At 44.2% G+C, this 22499-nt stretch overlaps 1 protein-coding gene across 5 annotated transcripts in view; it reads right to left on the reverse strand.

Moving 5' to 3' along the window:
* Nucleotides 1–2333: 2333 nt before the first annotated feature.
* The window catches only part of kif26aa (kinesin family member 26Aa), a 176028-nt gene continuing 155862 nt past the window's right edge, over nt 2334–22499 (reverse strand). For 4 of the 5 annotated variants that reach the window (XM_024419609.2, XM_024419611.2, XM_024419612.2 and 1 more), the window contains 7 exons: nt 21854–22013; nt 20869–21031; nt 16768–19915; nt 15767–15963; nt 14326–14346; nt 13196–13346; nt 2334–4705 (listed from right to left, as the gene is read on the reverse strand). In XM_024419609.2, coding sequence (XP_024275377.1) covers nt 4515–4705; nt 13196–13346; nt 14326–14346; nt 15767–15963; nt 16768–19915; nt 20869–21031; nt 21854–22013 — 4031 coding nt within the window. In that variant the 3' untranslated portion in view covers nt 2334–4514. The remainder of the gene's footprint in view (nt 4706–13195; nt 13347–14325; nt 14347–15766; nt 15964–16767; nt 19916–20868; nt 21032–21853; nt 22014–22499) is intronic. The other variant, XM_024419610.2, reaches the window with a different exon arrangement.

Consider the following 22499-nt stretch of genomic DNA (forward strand, 5'->3'; position numbering starts at 1 on the left):
CCCATTTATGTCATCCCCATACTGTTATTTATTTTGCTCCTTTGCACCCCAGTATCTTTACTTGCACATTCATCTTCTGCACATCTATCACTCCAGTGTTTAATTGCTCAATTGTAATTATTTCTCCAATGTGGCCTATTTATTGCCTTACCCCGGATATCCTAACTCATTTGCACACACTGTATATATACTTTATCTCTTGTATTATTGACTGTATGTTTGTTTATTCCATGTGTAACTCTGTGTTGCTGTTTGTGTCACACTGCTTTGCTTTATCTTGGCCAGGTCGCAGTTGTAAATTAAAACTTGTTCTCAATTAGCCTCCCTGGTTAAATAAAGGTGAAATAGAACTGTGCACACTTTGGAGAGGTGTGTGGCCACTTGGAGACACAGTAAAGCGTTTTTGTTCTGTTTGGCCTTCGGCTGATCTTGCTCACAACAAGTTCAGTAGCCAAAGTCTACACCCATTCGTCTGTGATTAGTCAACAGTACTACACCTAGTAAGGAGTGGGAGCATTAATTGTTTGTTGTCATTCTACAAGAGAGTACTAGTTTTCACATTTTTTCACTTGAGAAATGCTGCACCAAATATCTTAGCTAGATGTAAAATTGCGTGACTAAGACCTCCTCAGCAGAAACGTCAAAATAAATGACAGATTTCTTGATTTATCTTGACTATATTTATTCAGACTATTTTGAGGAAGTGTTTCTAGCTATTTTGTCTCTATGGTGGCTCAAATGTGACAAACAAAACAATTGAAAGCATTTGAGAAAATGAAAAGGAGTGCAACATGAAAATATTGTCTTATTTACATTGTGTAATTTTTGGTCCATTCCTTTCCAGATTGTGTCAGCTGTACAGTACTGCCATCAGAAACACATTGTACACAGAGACCTGAAGGTAATGAAGGCTTTATTACACACACACACACACACACACACACACATACACACGAGACACCCACATCAAACCACATCCCCAAAACAAACTAATCTTCGAATTCAGTCATGGCCATTAGCATTTCTTAATGAACCAAATCAAAAATGAGGTCAAATCAGGAAGTGCAGTCACCCTTTAAAAGCTGTACATTTTGTTTATGAGCTGTATCGAGACAAGCATACTATCTGTCACCTTGATAAAACTTTTTTTATCACACGTTGGTTTATATTCAGAGGATACAGTATGCTTGACTTCGTATTGGAGCAGCCTTGCTCACTGGACACCCATAAAAGAAAAGAAAACTCAACATTTGTTTTGCCAGAGGTGTGGACCATTAAATGAACGTCTCATGTACACTCCTATATAGAAGGGAAAGAGAGGGCAGTATGTGCCAGCCAACATTTCCCGGCTGCTTTTGGAAATCAAAAACTCGGCATTTAGAGAAAAGGCTGCTGTCTTTTTGCCTTGAAAGCAACCCACGTTAACTTCCATATGCACATCTAACTGCTCCAACCAACGACCACTGTGTACTCCATTCCAACCCCCTGTGAGGAAAAGTAAACAGCAACATTAATACAACAAAAAAAGGTTATTTCTTTGGCCAGTCCATTTTCAAGAATGTGTATCTTAAAACATAACTGTAGTGAATCCTCTAACTTTTCGGATGTACCTAGCAAGTGAAAATCAGTCAAGAGTGTTTTTTGGATGTGATGAATGGCAGTGCAATCTCTCTGAGATAAGAAAAGCAATTTGTAGCATTAGCGGTTTGATACCATGGGTTTCACGGGCCTTTTTGGAAAACTTCAGAAATGCATACTTCCTTCCTACCTTCCTTGAAGTAATCAGAGATCTGAATTGGTTGGATTGGTGAAAGTAATTGGGTGGTAACCTTTCTTACACATATCCAATCGCTTATAGATCTGTTCTTACCTCGAGGAATCATGGAAGGAAGGGTGCATTTTACAGTAATTGAACAGGGCCCTAGAAGCTAGCGTATTTAGACGATATCATACAGTAGAGTGTACATTTGAGCAATTAGCAGACAGACTGTGGCTGGATCCTGTCTGACTAATTATAAAAACAGCAGGACTTCGTGTATGCAGCATGTGCGTTCTCTTCTCTGGTCCCATATGCAAATGCTTCCAGGTGCTTGGGCAAATTGATCAGCGAGATAATTTCAAATGTCTGAAATGCTAGCATAGAGAGATAATGTTGTTTGATGTAGATAGGATGCTTGTCCATGATATGGATGTGACACAACGTATAAATTGTACTCTTAGGCCAAAATGTAATCAATTGCAAATAAAGGAAATCACACTGATGGTTCGCTCAGAATGTTTCTTCTGTATCAGAAGTGAAAAATAAGTAAATAACTTTGATTCCCACAGTCTACTAGAAACAAGAGGATTAAGATCCTTTATTGACACGTATGAATCAATGCAAACTGTAATACTATACATTTCCTTTCTTTTTCCTTTTTTTTTTACAAATTATTAGAAAACTGTACAGTATAAAACCAAAGACAATAGGAAAAAGGGTTTATATATTAAATATCTTACATTACCTGGTCAACACATCTCAGAAATGTGTTTTTTCAAACTGAATACCAAGGCATGTTACGAAAATGATAAGATTGATCTCATGCAGCAACTTCTAAAAAGGGCCTGAGAATTCCTCCATGGTAGGACTTTTGTCTTCTTTTGAAGAGTATATTTTCATTAGATGGTTTCCACCTCTTAACCGAGGTCATTTAACACGGACGTACAGTATATGTTTACAAGGGGAGGAAAACACTTGAAACAGCAAGAAGTAACTGTTTGACTTCTTGACAGTCCAGAGGGAAATGAAAATGCATCTATGCCCTATCTGGCCCAATGCATCTATGCCCTATCTGGCCCAATGAGCCCATTGATACGACTCTAGAGAAGTTCTCAGAGATGACGTACTAACATAGGGCTTGCAGGAAGACCAAATAACCATTTGAGATAAACAAACATTCAGCATTTAGGAAAAAAAGCAACAGTGCAACATCTATATAGTGAATAACCCAGCACTGTGGTATTAGACTCACTGCACATTGTGGTATTAGACTCACTGCACATTGGTGGGTGAAAAGGGGTTGGTATGCATAGTCAGAACTAGTTTCCTCATATCATTGGCTGTTGGCAGGTCATCCTTTTGGCTTCTCACCTCTAACCCTTACGGAGGCAGACATCACATTGTGCTTCCTTCACATAGCCACTTGATTGAAACAAGTTTAGGCATACATTTCAAACCTCATTCACAAGGATATCCATGGGAAATGGCTCAGCTAGAGTTGGGTCAATTCCATCACCAATCCAGCCCCGAAATTGACTTGTTATAAAGTGAAATGTTTGATAAATGTATATATTTTATGAAAAGGGTAGCTTTCAAAACAAATGCAATATGTTAATACCCCAACACTGCAAGCAGGTAGAAATGAGTGAAATTGTGTCCAGAATCTGGTACAGTTTTTCAACATTGTTCTCTTTAACACACTGCAGAACTGGGCATTGAATCAAGTCTTGGGCACTTAAATGGCAACTGGCTGATTTACGAGCTGCCACTGGTCACATTAGTTAAACGCCACAAGGTCAAAGACTTCTGCAAAGACCTTTGGGAATGTTTCTCTCTCTCTCTCTCTCTCTCTCTCTCTCTCTCTCTCTCTCTCTCTCTGCAGATCAGAATCTCGCAAGATGATGGTAACTATAAGAGACAATGCCATTCCGTATGGACTGTACATTTTTCTGCACAACTGACTGCAAACTGAGCTTATAAACAACCGCAAGTCAGTTTTGAGCTCAAATCAATCCTGACAGCCTTCTACTAGCGCAGACATTCAGAACGGATACAAACGTTTGCGTTTGTCCTTCCTCAAAGGAAACTCATTGGCCAACAGAACTTCTCACTACTGGCGTAGAAGAATGTAAAACATTTTTGAACACAAAGAAAGGCAAAGGTTCGGGTATGCAATAATGATCAACTTATTGCTTTTCTCTCATTTTATTCATGGTTTGTTTTTTCACAATACCCCAAAAGATATTTTTTTTTTTACATACTTTGTAATCATATAAATACACTATACAACAATACAATACAAAATACAATTTTTCTCATAAGGAATACATTTAGAGTTTGCTCGGGTAAGCTGGTTTTTAAGACTAACACTGGTCAGAAAAAAATGATATTCCCTTGGAATCAGTCTGATCAAGGCACATTCTGGTGACGGTGACAAAGGTGTTCGGTCGTCCTCGGTTAGATCTTTCCTTCCTCCCACAGGAAACGTAGAATGTTTGTCCAAAGTTCCATTTAATTGTACTCTGATCAAAGCCAGGCTTTCTCTACTATACAAGTAAGCACACCTGCACCTCTGTTCCTTTATCCATTCATATGGTAACCTCTGTAACCTACACCGGTTGACTTTCACGTTAGTCCTCTTTCCCATCCACCTTTTCTCCTGCTTTGACTCTATCATCAGTCTCTCCGGCTCTGAAGCGCTTGTTTTGCTCCGTTGCCCTTTCACGTCGACTTTCTCTCACTTGCTCTCGCTTTCTCACACCTCCACACCTCCTTTCTGTTGCCCCCCTTGCGTGACAGCGGTCGCCGACAACACGATGTCGAAGCAGGTCTCCATCATGACATGCGACTTGCATAGGTTGACACAGTACTCCAGTTCGCCCGTGGCCTGCTCCAAAGCCTCCAGGTACTCCTGGGACTCTTTGTCCAGATCGGGGTCCACCTCAACTATGGGAGGGAGGGTGAAAAAGAGAGAAAGATGGAGAGATTAGCATCAGCGATGAGCAGTAGCTAACGCCATCAGATGTACAAGAAAAGTTCAGAAGATGTACAGAATCAAAAAAACAGATAAAAGATGGAGCCACTCTTGACATTTTGTTGACCATACATCATGTAGGTACAGGGAATTTTCATATCTGTGGTAAAAAAGCTTATCCTAATGCTGTTTCACTATATTGGGTGATCCAAGGCGCAATAAGTCAGTGTTGGGGTCAAACAGAAATTCCAATTAAATTATTGAAAAAAGGGGTACTTTCAATTACTTCTGCGGAAGTATTCACCCGCTTGGCATTTTTCCTATTTTGTTGCCTTACAAACTGGAACTAAAAATGATTTTTTTTTTTTTTTGGGGGGTTTATCATTTGATATACATAACATGCCTACCACTTTGAAGATGCAAAATAGTTTATATTGTGAAACAAACAAGAAATAAGACAAAAAAACTGAAAACTTGAACGTGATTAACTATTCACCCCCCCAAAGTCAATACTTTACTTTGTAGAGCCACCTTTTGCAGCAATTACAGCTGCAAGTCTCTTGGGGTATGTCTCTAGAAGCTTGGCACATTTAGCCACTAGGATTTTTGCCCATTCTTCAAGGCCAAACTGCTCCAGCTCCTTCAAGTTGGATGGGTTCCGCTGGTGTACAGAAATCTTTAAGTCATACCACAGATTCTCAATTAGATTGAGGTCTGGGCTTTGCCTAGGCCATTTCAAGACATTTAAATGTTTCCCCTTAAACCACTTAAGTGTTGCAGTATGCTTAGGGTCATTGTCCTGCTGGAAGGTGAACCTCCGTCCCAGTCTCAAATCTCTGGAAGACTGGAACAGGTTTCACTCACGAATTTCCCTGTATTTAGCACCATCCATTATTCCTTCAATTCTGACCAGTTTCCCAGTCCCTGCCAATGAAAAACATCCCCACAGCATGAGACTTCACTGTGGAGATGAGGTTCTTGGGGTGATGGGAGGTGTTGGGTTTGCGCCAGACATAGGGTTTTCCTTGATGGCCAAAAAGCTACATTTTTGTCTCATCTGACCAGAGTATCTTCTTCCATATGTTAGGGGAGTCTCCCATATGCCTTTTGGCGAACACCAAACGTGTTAGCTTATATATTTTTTTCTTTAGGCAAGTGCCTTTTTCTGGCCACTCTTCCGTAAAGCCCAGCTCTGTGGAGTGTACGGCTTAAAATGGTCCTATTGACAGATACTCCAATCTCCGCTGTGTGTCACGGCCGTCGAATGAAGTAGACCAAAGCGCAGCGTGGTAAGCGTACATATTCCTTTTTATTAGGATGACGCCGACAAAAACAATAAACAATACAAACACAACCGTGAAGCTTAAGGGCAATGTGCCACAAACAAAGTTTACTACCCACAAAGACAGGTGGGAAAAAGGGCTGCCTACGTATGGTTCCCAATCAGAGAGAACGATAGACAGCTGCCCCTGATTGAGAACCATACCTGGCCAAAACAAAGAAATACAAAACATAGAAAATAGAACATAGAATGCCCACCCCACATCACACCCTGACCTAACTAAATAGAGAAATAAAACGTCTCTCTAAGGTCAGGGCATAACACTGTGGAGCTTTGCGGCTCCTTCAGGGTTATCTTTGATCTCTTTTTTGCCTCTCTGATTAGTGCCCTCCTTGCCTGGTCTGTGAGTTTTGGTGGGCAGCCCTCTCTTGGCAGGTTTGTTGTGGTGCCATATTCTTTCCATTTTTTAATAATGGTTTTAATGGTGCTCTGTGGGATGTTCAAAGTTTTGGATATTTTTTGATAACTCAACCCTGATCTGTACTTCTCCACAACTTTGTCCCTGACCTGTTTGTAGAGCTCCTTGGTCTTCATGGTGCCGCTTGCTTGGTGGTGCCCTTAGATTACACACAGGTTTACTTTATTTAACTAATTATGCGACTTCTGAAGGTAGTTGTTTGCACCAGATCTTATTTAGGGGCTTCATATCAAAGGGGGTGAATACATATTCACGCACCACTTTTCCGTTTTTTATTTTGTAAATTTCACTTCACCAGTTTTGACTATTTTGTGTATGTCCATTACATGAAATCCAAATAAGATCAATTTCAACGCAGGTTGTAATGCAAGAAAATAGGAAAAACTCAAAGGGGATGAATACTTTTACAAGACACTGTTTACCCCCTATACTAACATGTTACCTACCAACATACACCAGACATGGTTAGAAAGAGAAGTTGAGAAGGAGAGATCAGAAAGGGAGAGATATGTAGAGAGAGAGAAAGATCAGAGAGAGAGAGAGAGATCAGAGAATGAATGAGAGAGATAGAATTTATTGGAATTTACCCCAAGCCTGCTATCAGTGCATCCCATGATGCACTATAAACAAGGTCGGCTCACTATGTGATACAGTACTTCTACTAATCTCTATAACTGTGTCGCTCCACTGTGACCGCTCATCCATCGTCACACCTTTTACAGCTTTAAAAGTCATACAGGGACATGAAGATTAATGATGACATGTCTTTGACAGGGCTGGATATGCTGGTATGTCTGATGGAAGCTGCTCAAGACACACTACCCTCATAATCACAACATGAAAGGATGAAAGAATGATTTATATAGCTTGACTGCTCCCATCATAGGCTTGGACCAACCGGCGGTCCCTACACCAATGGGAAACATCTCAGGGAAATAGGGTTTGGAGATGTAGCGGAGGGAAAATAATGCCTTATTGATTTCAAGACGCATACCGGTACACATGCCACCCCCAACCCGTCTGCACACGTGAGAACACACACACAGGATTTTTGCAAAGACAAGGATTTGAAAAGTATTTTTCTCTTCCTCTATATCCGTAGTAAAGTCATGAGGTGGGTTACTTTTGAATTCAGCTACCTTAGTAAACGGTTCTTCATGTCCGTGTGAAAAGAGTGACGGGAATCAGTAAATGTGATTCCTGATTCCCTTTGGCTGTTTACTTTTGTAATGTTTTTGGGTGTAACACTAACAATATTATTTATATATTATTTATATATTATATTATGTATATATTATATTATGTATATATTATATTATTTATATAAACTCAGCAAAATAAGAAACACCCTCTCACTGTCAACTGTGTTTATTTTCAGCAAACTTAACATGTGCAGATATTTGTACGAATATAACAAGATTCAACAACTGAGACATACACTGAACAAGTTCCACAGACATGTGACTAACAGAAATGGAATAATGTGTCCCTGAACAAAGAGGGGGTCAAAATCAAAAGTAACAGTCAGTATCTGATGTGGCCACCAGCTGCATTAAGTACTGCAGTGCATCTCCTCCTCATGGACAGCACCAGATTTGCCAGTTCTTGCTGTGAGATGTTACTCCACTCTTCCACCAAGGCACCTGCAAGTTCCCTGACATTGCTGGGGAGAATGGCCCTAGCCCTCTCCCTCCGATTCAACAGGTCCCAGACGTGCTTAATGGGATTGAGATCCGGGCTCTTCGCTGTCCATGGCAGAACACTGACATTCCTGTCTTGCAGGAAATCATGCACAGAACAAGCAGTATGGCTGGTGGCATTGTCATGCTGGAGGGTCATGTCAGGATGAGCCTGCTGGAAGGGTACCGCATGAGGAGGAGGATGTCTTCCCACAAGCTCAGTCCGATGATGCTGTGACACACCGCCCCAGACCTTGACGGACCCTCCACCTCCAAATCTATCCCGCTCCAGAGTACAGGCCTCGGTGTAGCGCGTGTTCCTTCGACGATAAACGCGAATCCGACCATCACCCCTGGTGAGACAAAACCGCGACTCGTAAGTGAAGAGCACTTTTTTCCAGTCCTGTCTGGTCCAGCGACGGTGGGTTTGTGCCCATAGGTGACGTTGTTGCCGGTGATGTCTGGTGAGAACCTGCCTTACAACAGGCATACTAGCCCTCAGTCCAGCCTCTCTCAGCCTATTAGGGACAGTCTGAGCACTGATGGAGGGATTGTGAGTTTTTTGGTGTAACTCGGGCAGTTGTTGTTGCCATCCTGTACTTGTCACGCCGGTGTGATCTTCAGATGTACCGATCCTGTGCAGGTGTTGTTACACGTGGTCTGCCATTGCGAGGACAATCAGCTGTCCGTCCTGTCTCCCTGTAGTGCTGTCTTAGATATCTCACAGTACGGACATTGCAATTTATTGCCCTGGCCACATCTGCAATCCTCATGTCCCCTTGCAGCATTCCTAAAGCACGTTCAAGCAGATCAGCATGGACCATCGGCATCTTTCTTTTGGTGTTTTTCAGAGAAAGAAAGGCCTTTTAAGTGTCCTAAGTTTTCATAACTGTGACCTTAATTGCCTACCGTCTGTAAGCTTAACGACCGTTCCACAGGTGCATGTTCATTAATTGTTTATGGGTCATTGAACAAGCATGGGAAACAGTGTTTAAACCCTTTATAATGAAGATCTATATGTATATGTTTATGTATGTGAATGTACAGTTGAAGTCCGAAGTTTACATACACCTAAGCCAAATACATTTAAACTCAGTTTTTCACGATTCCTGACATTTAATCCGAGTAAATATTCCCTGTCTTAGGTCAGTTAGGATCACCACTTTATTTTAAGAATGTGAAATGTCAGAACAATAGCAGAGAGAATAATTTATTTCAGCTTTTATTTCTGTCATCACATTCCCAGTGGGTACAGTACACTCAATTAGTATTTGGTAGCATTGCCTTTAAATTGTTTAAAACTTAGGTCAAATGTTTTGGATAGTCTTCCACAAGCTTTCCACAATAAGTTGGGTGAATTTTGGCCCATTCCTCCTGACAGAGCTGGTGTAACTGAGTCAGGTTTGTAGGGCTCCTTGCTCGCACACGCTTTTTCAGTTCTGCCCACAAATTTTGTGGGCACTCCAATACCTTGACTTTGTTGTCCTTAAGCTATTTTGCCACAATTTTGGAAGTATGCTTAGCATCATTGTCCATTTGGAAGACCCATTTGCGACCAAGCTTTAACTGATGTTTGAGATGTTGCTTCAATATATCCACATAATTTTCCTACCTCGTGATGCCATCTATTTTGTGAAGTGCACCAGTCCCTCTTGCAGCAAAAGCACCCCCACAACATGATGCTGCCACCCCCATGCTTCACAGTTGGGAAGGGTGTTCTTCGGATTGCAAGCCTCCCCCTTTTTCCTCCAAACATAATGATGGTCATTATGTCCAACAGTTCTATTGTTGTTACATCAGACCAGAGAACATTTCTACAAAAAGTATGATTTTTGCCCCCATGTGCAGTTGCAAACCGCAGTCTGGCTTTTTTATGGCGGTTTTGGAGCTGTGGCTTCTTCCTTAATGAGTGGCCTTACAGGTTATGTTGATATAGGACTCATATTACTATGGATATAGATAGTTTTAAACCTGTTTCCTCCAGCATCTTCAAAAGGTCCCTTGCTGTTGTTTTGGGATTGATTTGCACTTTTCGCACCAAAGTACGTTCATCTCTATGAGACAGAATGCGTCTCCTTCCTGAGCGGTATGACGGCAGCGTGGTCCCATGGTGTTTATACTTGCGTACTATTGTTTGTACAGATGACCGTGGTACCTTCAGGCATTTGGAAATCACTTTTTTTTCTGAGGTCTTGGCTGATTTCTTTTGATTTTCCCATGATGTCAAGCAAAGAGGCACTGAGTTTGAAGGTAGGCCTTGGAATACATCCACAGGTACACTTCCAGTTGACTCAAATGATGTCAATTAGCCTATCAGAAGCTTCTAAAGCCAAAACATAATTTTCTGGAATTTTCCAAGCTGTTTAAAGGCACAGTCAACTTAGTGTATGTAAACTTCTGACCTACTGGAATTGTGATAAAGGTAATTATAAGAGAAATAATCTGTCTGTAAACAATTGTTGGAAAAAATACTTGTGTCATGCACAAAGTAGATGTCCTAACCGACTTGCCAAAACTATAGTTTGTTAACAAGAAATTTGTGAAGTAGTTGAAAAACTATTTTAATGACTCCAACCTAAGTGTATGTAAACATCAGACTTCAACTGTATGTATATATATGTGTATGCGTATGAATATATATAGATATATATATATATATATATATATATACATGCACATATATACATATATATATATACCCCAAACATATATGGGGGATTAGAAACGATGCAGACAATAACATTGATGGAAGCAACAATCTAGCCGCAATATTTAAGCTGATTCATCCCCCTAAGAAAAAAAAATATATATTTATTATTATACCTCCAAAAAACTGTGGCCTCTTTCCCTTGCTGAAGACCTGGAGGCTTTTGGTGTGTTAAGAAGCTTCCAGAAATAGATTATAATGGATAGAGCTCAGCTAGAAAGGAAGGGATCTTCTCTGGCGAACCTTCGGTGACCTGCACCGCTCAACTGGAAATAGCCTCCTTGTTCTGCCATTTTGTCTATTTGGGGGTTGGAGAACAGATCCACTCGCTTGCCTTCAGTCTGTGTGCGAGATACTGTAAGTGCCTCCCTAAAAGTGTTTTCCCACATTGACAATGGCAGAAAATAGTTTTTACCACTTTAACAGTTTACTCTAGAAAGGAACCTAAGAGAATCAAACCCATCACAAAATAAAAAAGCTATTGGCCAATGTCGCTTCCTTTGTCAACGTTAGTGTTTATGTATGCAAGAGTGGTTTCAGCTGTTGGCCCAATATGGACCACAAGTAGTGATAACTACAAGGTCACAATGAGGTCAACCACACACATTTGCTTGACACCAGCACAATACATTTGTCCACGTTTCATTGAGTGCAATGGCACTGCCATAGGGCATAGGGAACCTTGTATTAACTGGGGCAGATGTCATATTGAAGAGCGTGGGAGATCAGCTGCTCCTACTGTGTTGGAAGGGTTTGTTTACTATTATGTTCAAAATGTTTCTCGTGTGGCCCAACTCCAACAGAGGCTAGCACAGCCTGGAATCGTCAGCTAGTTACGCAACTTTGTTGTCCACTTACAATAGCCTCAGAGAGGCTAAATGTAGGAAAGCTGAGCGTGAGACTAAGAGGTATACATCTCTATAAGAGAAGCAGTCATGGTTTATTCATTAGCACGAAGCTATGTTTCAAGTAACAATCATTTGTAAAGACATGAGAAAACAACAGATACACTACATGGCCAAAAGTTGAATATCTCATTACAAAAATTATGGGCATTAATATGGATTTGGTCCCCCCTTTGCTGCTATAACAGCCTCCACTCTTCTAGGAAGGCTTTCCACTAGATGTTGGACATTGCTGCAGGGACTTGCTTCCATTCAGCCATAAGAGCATTAATGAGATTGGGCACTGATGTTGGGCGATTAGGTTCAAATTCATCCCAAAGGTATTCGATGGGGTTGAGGTCACGGCTCTGTGCAGGTCAGTAAAGTTCTTCAACACCGATCTCAACAAACCATTTCTGTATGGACCTCGCTTTGTGCACGGGGGCATTGTCATGCTGAAACAGGAAAGGGCTTTCCCCAATCTGTTACCACAAACTTGGAAGCACAGAATCATCTAGAATGTAATTGCATACTGTTGCGTTAAGATTTCCCTACACTGGAACTAAGGGGCCTAGCCCGAACCATGAAGAACAGCTCCAGACCATTATTCCTCCTCCACCATACTTTACAGTTGGCACTAAACATTCGGGCAGATAGCGTTATCCTGGCATTCGCTAAACCCAGAATCGTCCGTCGGGCTGCCAGTGTGATTCATCACTCCAGAGAACGCATTTCCACTGCTCCAGAGTCCAATGGAGGCGAGCTTTACACCACTCCAGCCGACGCTTGGCATTGCACATGGTGATCTTAGGCTTGTGTGCAGCTACTCGGCCATGGAAACCCATTTCATGAAGCTCCCGACGAACAGCTCTTGTGCTGACGTTGCTTCCAGAGACAGTTTAGAACTTGGTAGTGAGAGTTGCAACCGAGGACAGATGATTTTTACACGCTTCAGCACTCGCGGTCCCATTCTGTGAGCTTGTGTGGCCTACCACTTTGCGGCTGAGCTGTTGCTGCTCCTAGACATTTCCACATCACAATAAAAGCACTTACAGTTGACCCGGGGCAGCTCTAGTAGGGCAGAAATTTGAAGAACTGACTTGTTTGGAAAGGTGGCATCCTATGATGGTGCCAAGTTGAAAGTCACTGAGCTCCATTCTACTGCCAATGTTTGTCTATGGAGATTACATGGCTGTGTGCTCAATTTTACACACCTGTCAGCAATGGGTGAGGTTGAAATATCTGACTCCACTAATTTGAAGAGGTGTCCATATACTTTTGGCCATGTAGTGTAGAATAGAATAGAATAGCTGAATGCTGCTTTGACTGTTGGATAAAAGTCCATCTTTAACACAACCCAGTTACAAAACAAGGTGATACACTTTAAGCACACTTGAAATAGTACACCAGATTTCTGTAGTAAGCTACTCACACTCTCCGGTCCACTTGCCAGGGTCCAGCATCAGCCTGCTCTTGGCATCCTCCAATTCCCCACTCAACCTCTCGTGCTTGGCCCTCAGCTCCCTGATCCGCTGTTGCCTCTTCTCCAGCATCCTCAGTCTTGCGTTGAAGTACAGCAGTCCCTGTGAGAGTAAATGGTAAGGATGGATGGAGTGAGCAGAGAGACAAAAGACGAGTGGAGGAAAGGAGCTGAGTGTGCTCCCTCTGGAGAAACCCTGACTTGGATGGAGGGAGGGAAGTAAACAGAGAGAGCGAGAGAGAGAGAGAGAGGAGTATCTTTAGCCGGATGCTTCGATTAGGAGTTTGTGTGCTGTGAGGAGGCTCACACACGGGAGAGGGAGGTTCCGAGATTATTCAAAATGTAATCAAGACCGGCTAACCTGTGGAGATTTAGCCCCCTGTCCATTGCTGGGGTTAATTAGGATAAATAAAATTAGCATCCACGCTAATCTCTCGCTTTGCTTTAATCTCCAGGACAAACGTTGAGCTCAGGGATTAGGTGTAGACATAGTCACCAGTACCAAGTTATTGAAAGGTAGAATAACAGAACAGATTATTCCTAGTTCAGTCCCCCCAGGATTCTGTGATCGCAATCACCACATAAACCAGTCAAATCACTACGATATTACAGCAAACAACAGTCCCATCACTGCATCACAAAAAGAGGGTTCGCCATTTTAACCAATCACCTCACTTTTACCACATAAAGTGGTTCAATCAAGCCCCATGTCAACAAACATTTACCCCGTCAGTGCAATTTTGTGCCAAATTTGACAAAATCCTCGCAAATTGTCATGCAACATGTCAGAATTGCTGCAGCAAAATCCAGCATTTTAGCCCACAAAAAAAAAAGCAAAAAACACCTCGAAGTCCTGGAGGAACTGTTAGTTAGAACTGTTGTTTTCATCACTACAAGCGAGGTCAATTGCTTTTGCACTATTGGCTTTGCACAAAATTTGTTTTTGGACACATTTGTGCCACAATATAATGTGTCTATTTCACAAGGCATAGCAGAATGAATTAATTCCATGCTTCATGCATCTTCCATTTTAGCACATGATCTAATAATCAAGGCACATCCATCGAGTTTAATGAACAAACCTTTTCCACATCCTGGAATGGCTGCAAGATGAGAGAGAGAGAGAGCAGAAAAAAATACATTATTAACATTCGCTAATGCAAAGATAATACACAATCTAAATGGATGCACTTTGAAATGCAATTAATCACACAAACACACACACACACACACACACACACACACGCACACACACACACACACACACACACACACACACACACACACACACACACACACACACACACACACACACACACACACACAAACACACATTGCACATTGCACACACACACTTAAAATACTTCATTTTGGAGAGCTCGGGATGACAGGCTTTAAAAGACGAATTGAAGATCATCTTTTCCTAATTGAAAATAAATCCAAGCACCATCAGGCAGAATTGATGTATTTTACCCACTACACTTTTCACTGGATGACTGGGTCCTACATTATTTGCTGGGTGACTGGATCCTACACTATTCGCTGGGTGAATGGGTCCTAAACTTTTCGCTGGGTAATTTGGTCCTAAACTATTCACTGGGTGACTGGGTCCCACTGGTGGGAATGGTTAATGACCCGTGGACATGGAGAGTGGAGAGGCCCATGAAGAGAAATCAGGCGAGGGCCCAGATAGCAGGTCCAACCTTCATCCTCCACCCCTAGTTTCCCCTCTTCCTCCTTGGGCTTACTCCCCGCCTTGTTCCCCCTCTTCCTCATTGAGCTTCCTCCACCACTAGTTTCCTCTCTTCCTCGTTGAGCTTCCTCCACCACTAGTTTCCCCTCTTCCTCGTTGGGCTTCCTCCACCACTAGTTTCCCCTTTTCCTCATTGGGCTTCCTCCACCACTAGTTTCCCCTTTTCCTCATTGGGCTTCCTCCACCACTAGTTTCCCCTCTTCCTCATCAGGCTTCCTCCACCCCTAGTTTCCTCTCTTCCTCATTGGGCTTCCTCCACCCATAGTTTCCCCTTTTTCCTCATAGGGCTTCCTCCATCACTAGTTTCCCCTCTTCCTCATTGGGCTTCCTCCACCCCTAGTGTCACTCTTAGTAGTGGATGGATTTAGGGTTCGAGACAGTTTAGGTAGCCTTGCTTTTTAATCTGGGGCATGTTCAGTTGAGGCTATATGAACTGGACTGTCCTCCTTAATTTTAGCCCACTGCGAAGGGGAGCCATGCCTGTTACGCAGCCATGATAATCTTGAAATGTTATTTATAAAGTAGACAATTACTGGAGGGAATTCCTTTTGTCCTTTGGTGAGGTCAAAAGGTGAACAGGTGTGACATGCACAACATTTATGCAAGTAAGGAGAGCGAAAAAAGCTAATAAAATAACATTCCCAGAGAAATAAGTCAAAATATTCTGGAGTCTACAGTCTGGCTAATTTGTGTACATACGCCTGCGCACGCACGCACACACACACACCACTTTAGAATGCCAAGAATCAAGCAGATGGAGAATCTCTAACCTCTGTCCCCGTGGCACCCTCTCGCCTCCTCTGCAGCCGTTCCACGTCGTCGATCTCGTACACCTTGATCTCGAAGGGCTCTTTCAGTGTCCCACCCAAGGGGGGCAAGTCCACCCACTGGCCTGGTACGCCAGCCTTTCTGCCCAGGGAGGAGGTGTCCGGCAGGGGAGCAGGGATGAGACGGCGCCGCTGGAGGCCTGGAGCAAGTGGGTGAAGGGAGTGATCAGTGGGGGTACCGCTGTTCATTGAAGTTGGATATGCACACCAGCAATATCCTAGCACGTGCGGCACTGCCTTGAAATATGCATGAAGCAAAAACATGCCAAGACACAGACTGATAGCAGACTTCCATAGAGCCAGCTGGGATCACATAACCTTGGGCTAGCACTGATTACATATGCATTAGGCACTAGACCCTATCTGTTGCTGTTATGAATTAAGGAGGATGGGCACATGAATCTGAATAGGCCGAATTCTTGTTATGAGTGTACACTGCAGCCGGATACGCTGTCACTTCAGATACTACACTTGAATGGAGATTCATGACAATGCTAGGTGGAGTACATACTGTACATGAAATATATATTCATAGGTTTAGGAAAAATAGATATATAAATGTGAGATATCCATGTGCAAGGCAAATTCATACATGATATTAGAGTGTATGAATACATGCATTCTTACTCGCTTCAGCATGCATGCAATGTTGTATTTAGCACCAGGGTTGTCACCTAGCAACGCTTTTAAATAGAATATAAATAATCTACTAGTGAGAAAACTAGAGAAAATATTGTATGTATATTTTATTTGACAGATTTCAAAGAAAAGTTATATCACTATTTTAATATGTATATTGTTAAATTGGAATATTGTGGGGCGCTAAATGAAATAACATCACACTTATTTCACAAGTACAACTTTATGAGATCATGAGTGGTGATTGATGTGGTACAGCTGTCTGGATATTGTTACAGAACTCTCTCAGTGTAACTAATACTCACCATTGCCTCTCTTCTTGGGTGATTTAGACACTCTACTCCTATTAGAGGTGGACACCCCGCTCTCGCTCATGGAGTCGTGGGCTGACGAGGCACTGCCTGTGGTCTCGCTGTCCCGGATCATGCTCTCATACCCGCTGCTGCCCCCACTGTGGTAGAAGAGCGCAGTACGCCCCATGGCCGGTGGAAGCTCCCCACTGAGCACACTGCTATTGTCACTACCGTGCCCGCTGCTGTAACGCTGGGGCCTCCGCGGGGCTGTGATCTTGCTATAGGGCGAGGGCAGCGGCGTGCTGATAGGGGACCCGCTGACGCTTGCCCCGCTATCGTTGGCATTGTCCCCTGAACCCCTGCTTAGATGTTTCCTTGGGCTTCCCGCCACAAGCTCACTAACTCGGCTATTGGCAGCCCGGATGGCCTGCTTGGTGCCCATGATAGTGCCCCTGCCAGGCTTGCCATTACCATTGGTCCCTGCCAAAGAACGAGCTGGAGGTTTCCCCGTTGGAGGTAGGCTGGCATTGCGTGCGGTTGGCGCATCATCAGATTTGGTGGAGTAGTTAAGGGTCTTGGAACTGCTGGCAGACAAGGTTCTAGCCTTTGATCCACTGGCAACTATGGCCCTGGGGTTGACATTAGCTTTGAGCTGTCCCAACTTGCTTGACGTCGCAAACGTGGTAGAGGAAGGTGGAGAGGTAGCAGTGGATGTGGAAGTAGTGGAGGTGGGAACCCCAAGTTTTGGCACTGATCTATTGGATTTTCCATTGTCTCCTATACTAATGCCACTATTCTCTCTCGACAGGCCAGGTCTGGACCTCACTGAGGTTAGACTGTCACTTCTCTCCAAGGACATTAGGCTACCATAGTACCTTCCAGAATCGCCTTTGGCTCCTCGTGTCTTCAGGCTTGACGCTGTCTTAGCTGAGCCATGGTCAGCCTTCAAGCTGGATGTTTTGTAGCTAAACAAATCCCCTCTGAATCGAACATCAAATTCCTCCTCGGATACTGATGTTTTAGGCAATGAGGGCCTTGCAGCGTCGCTGGCTGCCCTTAAGGCACTAGGAGATAGGACTATCCTTGTCTTTTGATCAAGGCTTGATTTGCGAACAGGTGGAGCAGGAGGAGAGATAGAGCCGGACTTTGGAAGCATGCTGCTTTTCTGTCCATTTGCCTTCTTTCCCAAAGAGGAGAATCTCAGACTACCACTACCATCGCGGCCCCATTTTGATTCAGGGGAACTGTGGGGGACTGACACTGTGCCAAGAGTGGTGGCGCCTCGCCTGAGCTGTGGCATCCTGCTCATGGTCTCTGCTTTCTTGCTGCTGGACTTCTCACAACCGTCTACCACCCTCTGAGTCGAGGAGGATACCTGTGCTTTCGGCGGTCGAGGTACACTGTTGCTGTTTCCTCCCGGCTTCCTGGAAGGGAGGCCACTCACGCCATTTCTGGGTGGCTTACTCGCCACAGTGGATTCAGTCGCTCTAGGATCCGAATGGCCGCCCCCTCGCAACCAGAGATCATCTTGCTTGCCTTCCTGCCTGCTGCAGCTTGGGGCAACTGATGAGGTAGGTTTGGTTTTCCTGGGAAGACTGGAGTGAACAGCATGGTGTGGGATCTGAGAAGAGGCTGAGGTGGTCAGAGTGTTTGCTCTGAGAGATGCTTTGGTAGAGTCAGGAGAAGGTGGGCACTTAGTTAGGGAGAGCTTGCTTGGGGTTGCGGGGTCACTGTCCAACTCAGAGAAGCAGACACCACTGTCATTTAGGGAGCTCTTGGTACCATGCTGCAAGAACGGCTCCCTACGGAATATACCAGGGGAGGACAATATGGAGGTGTTCTCCGGTACCATGCACTTAGCCCTCTGTAAGAATCTACTTGTCGAATGGGTGCCGTCGCTCTCCAGGGAGCACACGCTCACTTCACTCGGCCAGGAGCCAATGGAAGACTGTCTGCTACCATGATGGGCAAACATCTCCTCCTGTGAGGCTGAGCTCACTCCTGATGCACACTCTTGAGCAGTGTAAGCATCAAATTCATCGTTGATGCTGCTAATGATGCTGACAGGACGGGAGCCTGAGGCCAGGGCCTGAAGGGAGCAGTCACTATTAAAGCTGATGATGCTGGAGGGCCGCCCATTGTCTGGAACCAGTCCTATGGGTAGGTCCTCCACAACTGTGAACACCAGCTCGTCTTCTCCATTCAGCTCCACGGGTTGCTGCAGGGTGATCGTGGTCCTCAGGACATCTCTCTCCAGGCATCTGCCCCTCAATGCTGCCCGAAGGTGGCTCATCTCCATGGGACTCCTGCCATGATGGGCCCTCTCCAGGACCGGTGACCCCCCATGTTGTCCTTGCCTTAGGGCCTGCTGACTCATGCCCACAGGGGGTGCACGGCAGATAGCATCCAGGCCCTGAGAGGGTGTTCTGGAGGATCTTGGCAAAGAAGGAGAGGCAGAAGGCTTAGGTACAGTAGGCCCTTTGTTGAGGTAGACCTTCTCTCGCACCACAGGCTCTGAGTCTTGCAACAAAACGCTGGGCTTAACCACGCAGGCCAGAACCTTCTCCCCATCTGCACTTGTCCGTTTGTGACTCTCTGGGACCCCTCCATCTAAGGACAATTTGGAATGTTCCTGCTCAGACTTAGCGGGAGCTGTGTTGGTGGTTGTTGTGCTAACGAGAGGCTTTTGGGAGGGGGATTTAACAGTCTTGGGGGACACAGTCTCCTCTGGGCTATTGGTCCTTTGGGCTATTTGTGCCCCTTTGCCCTCCCCAGTGAAGGCAGCTGGGCCCTCGCTGCCATCAATGCACTCCAGTCTCTCTTGGAGCTCAGCAAACGTGTCGCACTTGAAGTATTCCACCTCCGGGCGTTGGGTGTCTTTCCCGCGCTTCCTGTTCAGCGAGGGAATGATCGGAACAAAGGAAGGTGGGCCCTCATTGTCACTGAGCTCTCTGTCTGAAATGGTGGCCCCACCAGGCCCGATGTAGATGACCGTGTCGCAGGAGTGCTCACTGCTGGATGAATAGTCCGGGTCACTGGACAGCAATGTGGGCATATCGGGGTCAAGAGCCATGGTTCGTGGGTGGAAGGGTCTCAAGTGTGGCTTGCGGATTCGTCCCTCTTCGCAGGAACTCTCACCACCAGAGGAGCTGGATGCATACTGTAAGCAGGAGAGAGAACACACATTCAAATCTTGTCTGCGGTAGGGATTCAATAGCTGAATTATAAACTGTGTTCAATTCCTAGACTTTTCAATTTATTGGAACCCAATACCATTCAAGGTTAAAAGTGCAAACCAAAGGCTACATGAAAATGTATGTAAAAAAATAATTTGATGTATCCTATGGTATCCTGATCTATAAAAGATAAGTACATGCTGTCAATCTGTCTAATTATGTTGAAGGTATGCTTTCCAAATCTCAGGGCATACATTGGATTCTCTTTAGTATTGATTACATGGCATAAGACACTGAGAAAATTATTGCTGTAACAGCCCTTCCTTTGGAAGAAATACAGATGAGCTTAATAGATTTAATTATTTCTATGGCAGAGTCATTATTACCCTGGGAAATCATTCAAACAATTCAGACATTCTCTAATTGAGCGATACCAAAGGATGCTTGAGGAATAAAGTCTGTATCTATGAAGACCATGCAAAGAATGTAATATGAATGTATTGATCCAAATCTTAATGGATGCAAGACGCAATACTCACGTACACATTCTGGATACAGATGACCGCACTCTCACACACACTTTAATTCAAAACATAACCCACTGGGCACAGACGTCAGTTCAACATCTAGTTTTGATTTACATTTTGATTGAGTTGTCAACTAATGTGAATTCAATGTGAAATCAACCAAAAATGTCAACCTGTCATTGGATTTAGGTTAAAATGTAGGTTTTAATTAGGTTTAGGTTTTTTTTTTAAGTACAAAATTCCCTTACCATGATGACTTGATGACGTTTTGCAAATCCAATCAGTTTTCCACATCGATTCAACGTCATCACACTGACTTTTTTGGTTGAAATGATTTGGAAACAGCATTGATTCAACCCGTTTTTTCCCCCAGTAGGAAGCCTTGAAATAGCTTGTTTATATGTTACTACCTTGTATTTCTTCTTCCTCATGCGGTGGATACGCGAGGCCAGCTGCACAGTGGTGAGCGTCTCCATGTAATTGGTTGGTGAGTCAGAGATGTGTGCTATCATGGTGGTTCGGCAGTTGATGTTGCCCAGAGACTCCCTCAGCAACATGGTGAGCTTGCTATCCCTGAATAATACATCAGAAATCCCCTCGTTAGCCCCCCAAAAAAGGACCAGCACCAGATCCTTGTAGCCATAACTCACTCCCCTCTAAACCTCCCAGGATCACAGCAACCATTCCTAATTGTACCAAAGGATTAGGCATAGACAGGCAAAAGGCGGCGGGAACGAGATCTCATTTACCATTTTCAACTACCACTTTCCGTTTCAACTATCTTCTCATGTTCTGTCTGTAAGTAGGGCAATTTGTGAAAGGTTCCATGAAAACTAGTTTTAAATAGACAAGAAACATTTTCATTAAGCCCACCCTACTCTATACCGTGTATAAATAAAGCTGATCTTGTCTGAGACTCAAGTAAAAACATCTCATTCCACATATTCCTTTTCACAGACTCAATCTTCTATATTACAATCCAAACCCCCTCATCTCATTGAAGCCGGAATACACCCTTTCGCTGAACCATAACACTGTCAATAATTTCCCACGTTGGTGCTTCGCTAATTCCTTCAACTTCTCTCTCATCCAAACAGGCTAATAGGGCTTCATAGATTATTCCTGTCAGGTGGGAAGAACAATGGAGAGAGATAAAAAGGCCATGACACAAAGCCAGACACACAGACACAATGCAGACACATTCAGATTGGCATTGGGAAAAAAACAATTATTCACGAGCATCTGAATGTGTTTGTCCCTCGTCTCAGACATATCTGTAGGGTACGTAAAAAAAATATCATATTCAAGAGCGTTTGTTCCTCGTTTTCAGACATACCTGTAGGGTACGTGAAAAATCTTTATTCACTAGTGTTTGTCCCTCATGTTCAGACATACCTGTAGGGTACGTGCTTGGCCCCATTGGCCAGGGCGAGGATGACGTTTCCCAGAGCAGAGAGCGACAGACACTGGCCTCCACCTCCTTCCCGAGTCCGACGTATGTCTGTCTCACAGCTGCCCAGATCCAGCAGGTGCAGACGACTGCGGCCGCCAGACACTTTATGAGAGAGGGAGAAAACAGCAGAGACAGACAGAAAGACAGAAAGAGAGAGAGAGAGAGAGAGAGAGAGAGAGAGAGAGAGAGAGAGAGAGGGAGAGAGAGAGAGAGTGTGAGAGAGGTAACTTGAGAGAAAAAGAGGAGCGATGGGGGCCTCCCGGGTGTGGCAGTGGTTTAAGGTGGTCTCTGTGCCCCCAGAGACTCTGGGTTCGCAGCCGGGCCGTGACCGGGAGGCCCATGGGGCGGCGCACAATTGGCCTAGCGTCGTCCGGGTTAGAGAGGGTTTGGCCGGCAGGGATATCCTTGTCTCATCGCGCACTAGCGACCTGGTCAGCGTGCACTGCACCCGGCCCGCCACAGGAGTCGCTAGTGCGCGATGAGACAAGGATACAGTGTTTCCTCCGACACATTGGTGCGGCTGGCTTCCGGGTTGGATGCGCGCTGTGTTAAGAAGCAGTGTGGCTTGGTTGGGTTGTGTTTCGGAGG

This window comes from Oncorhynchus tshawytscha, linkage group LG05, assembly GCF_018296145.1.
Source record: "Oncorhynchus tshawytscha isolate Ot180627B linkage group LG05, Otsh_v2.0, whole genome shotgun sequence".
Lineage (NCBI taxonomy): Eukaryota > Metazoa > Chordata > Actinopteri > Salmoniformes > Salmonidae > Oncorhynchus > Oncorhynchus tshawytscha.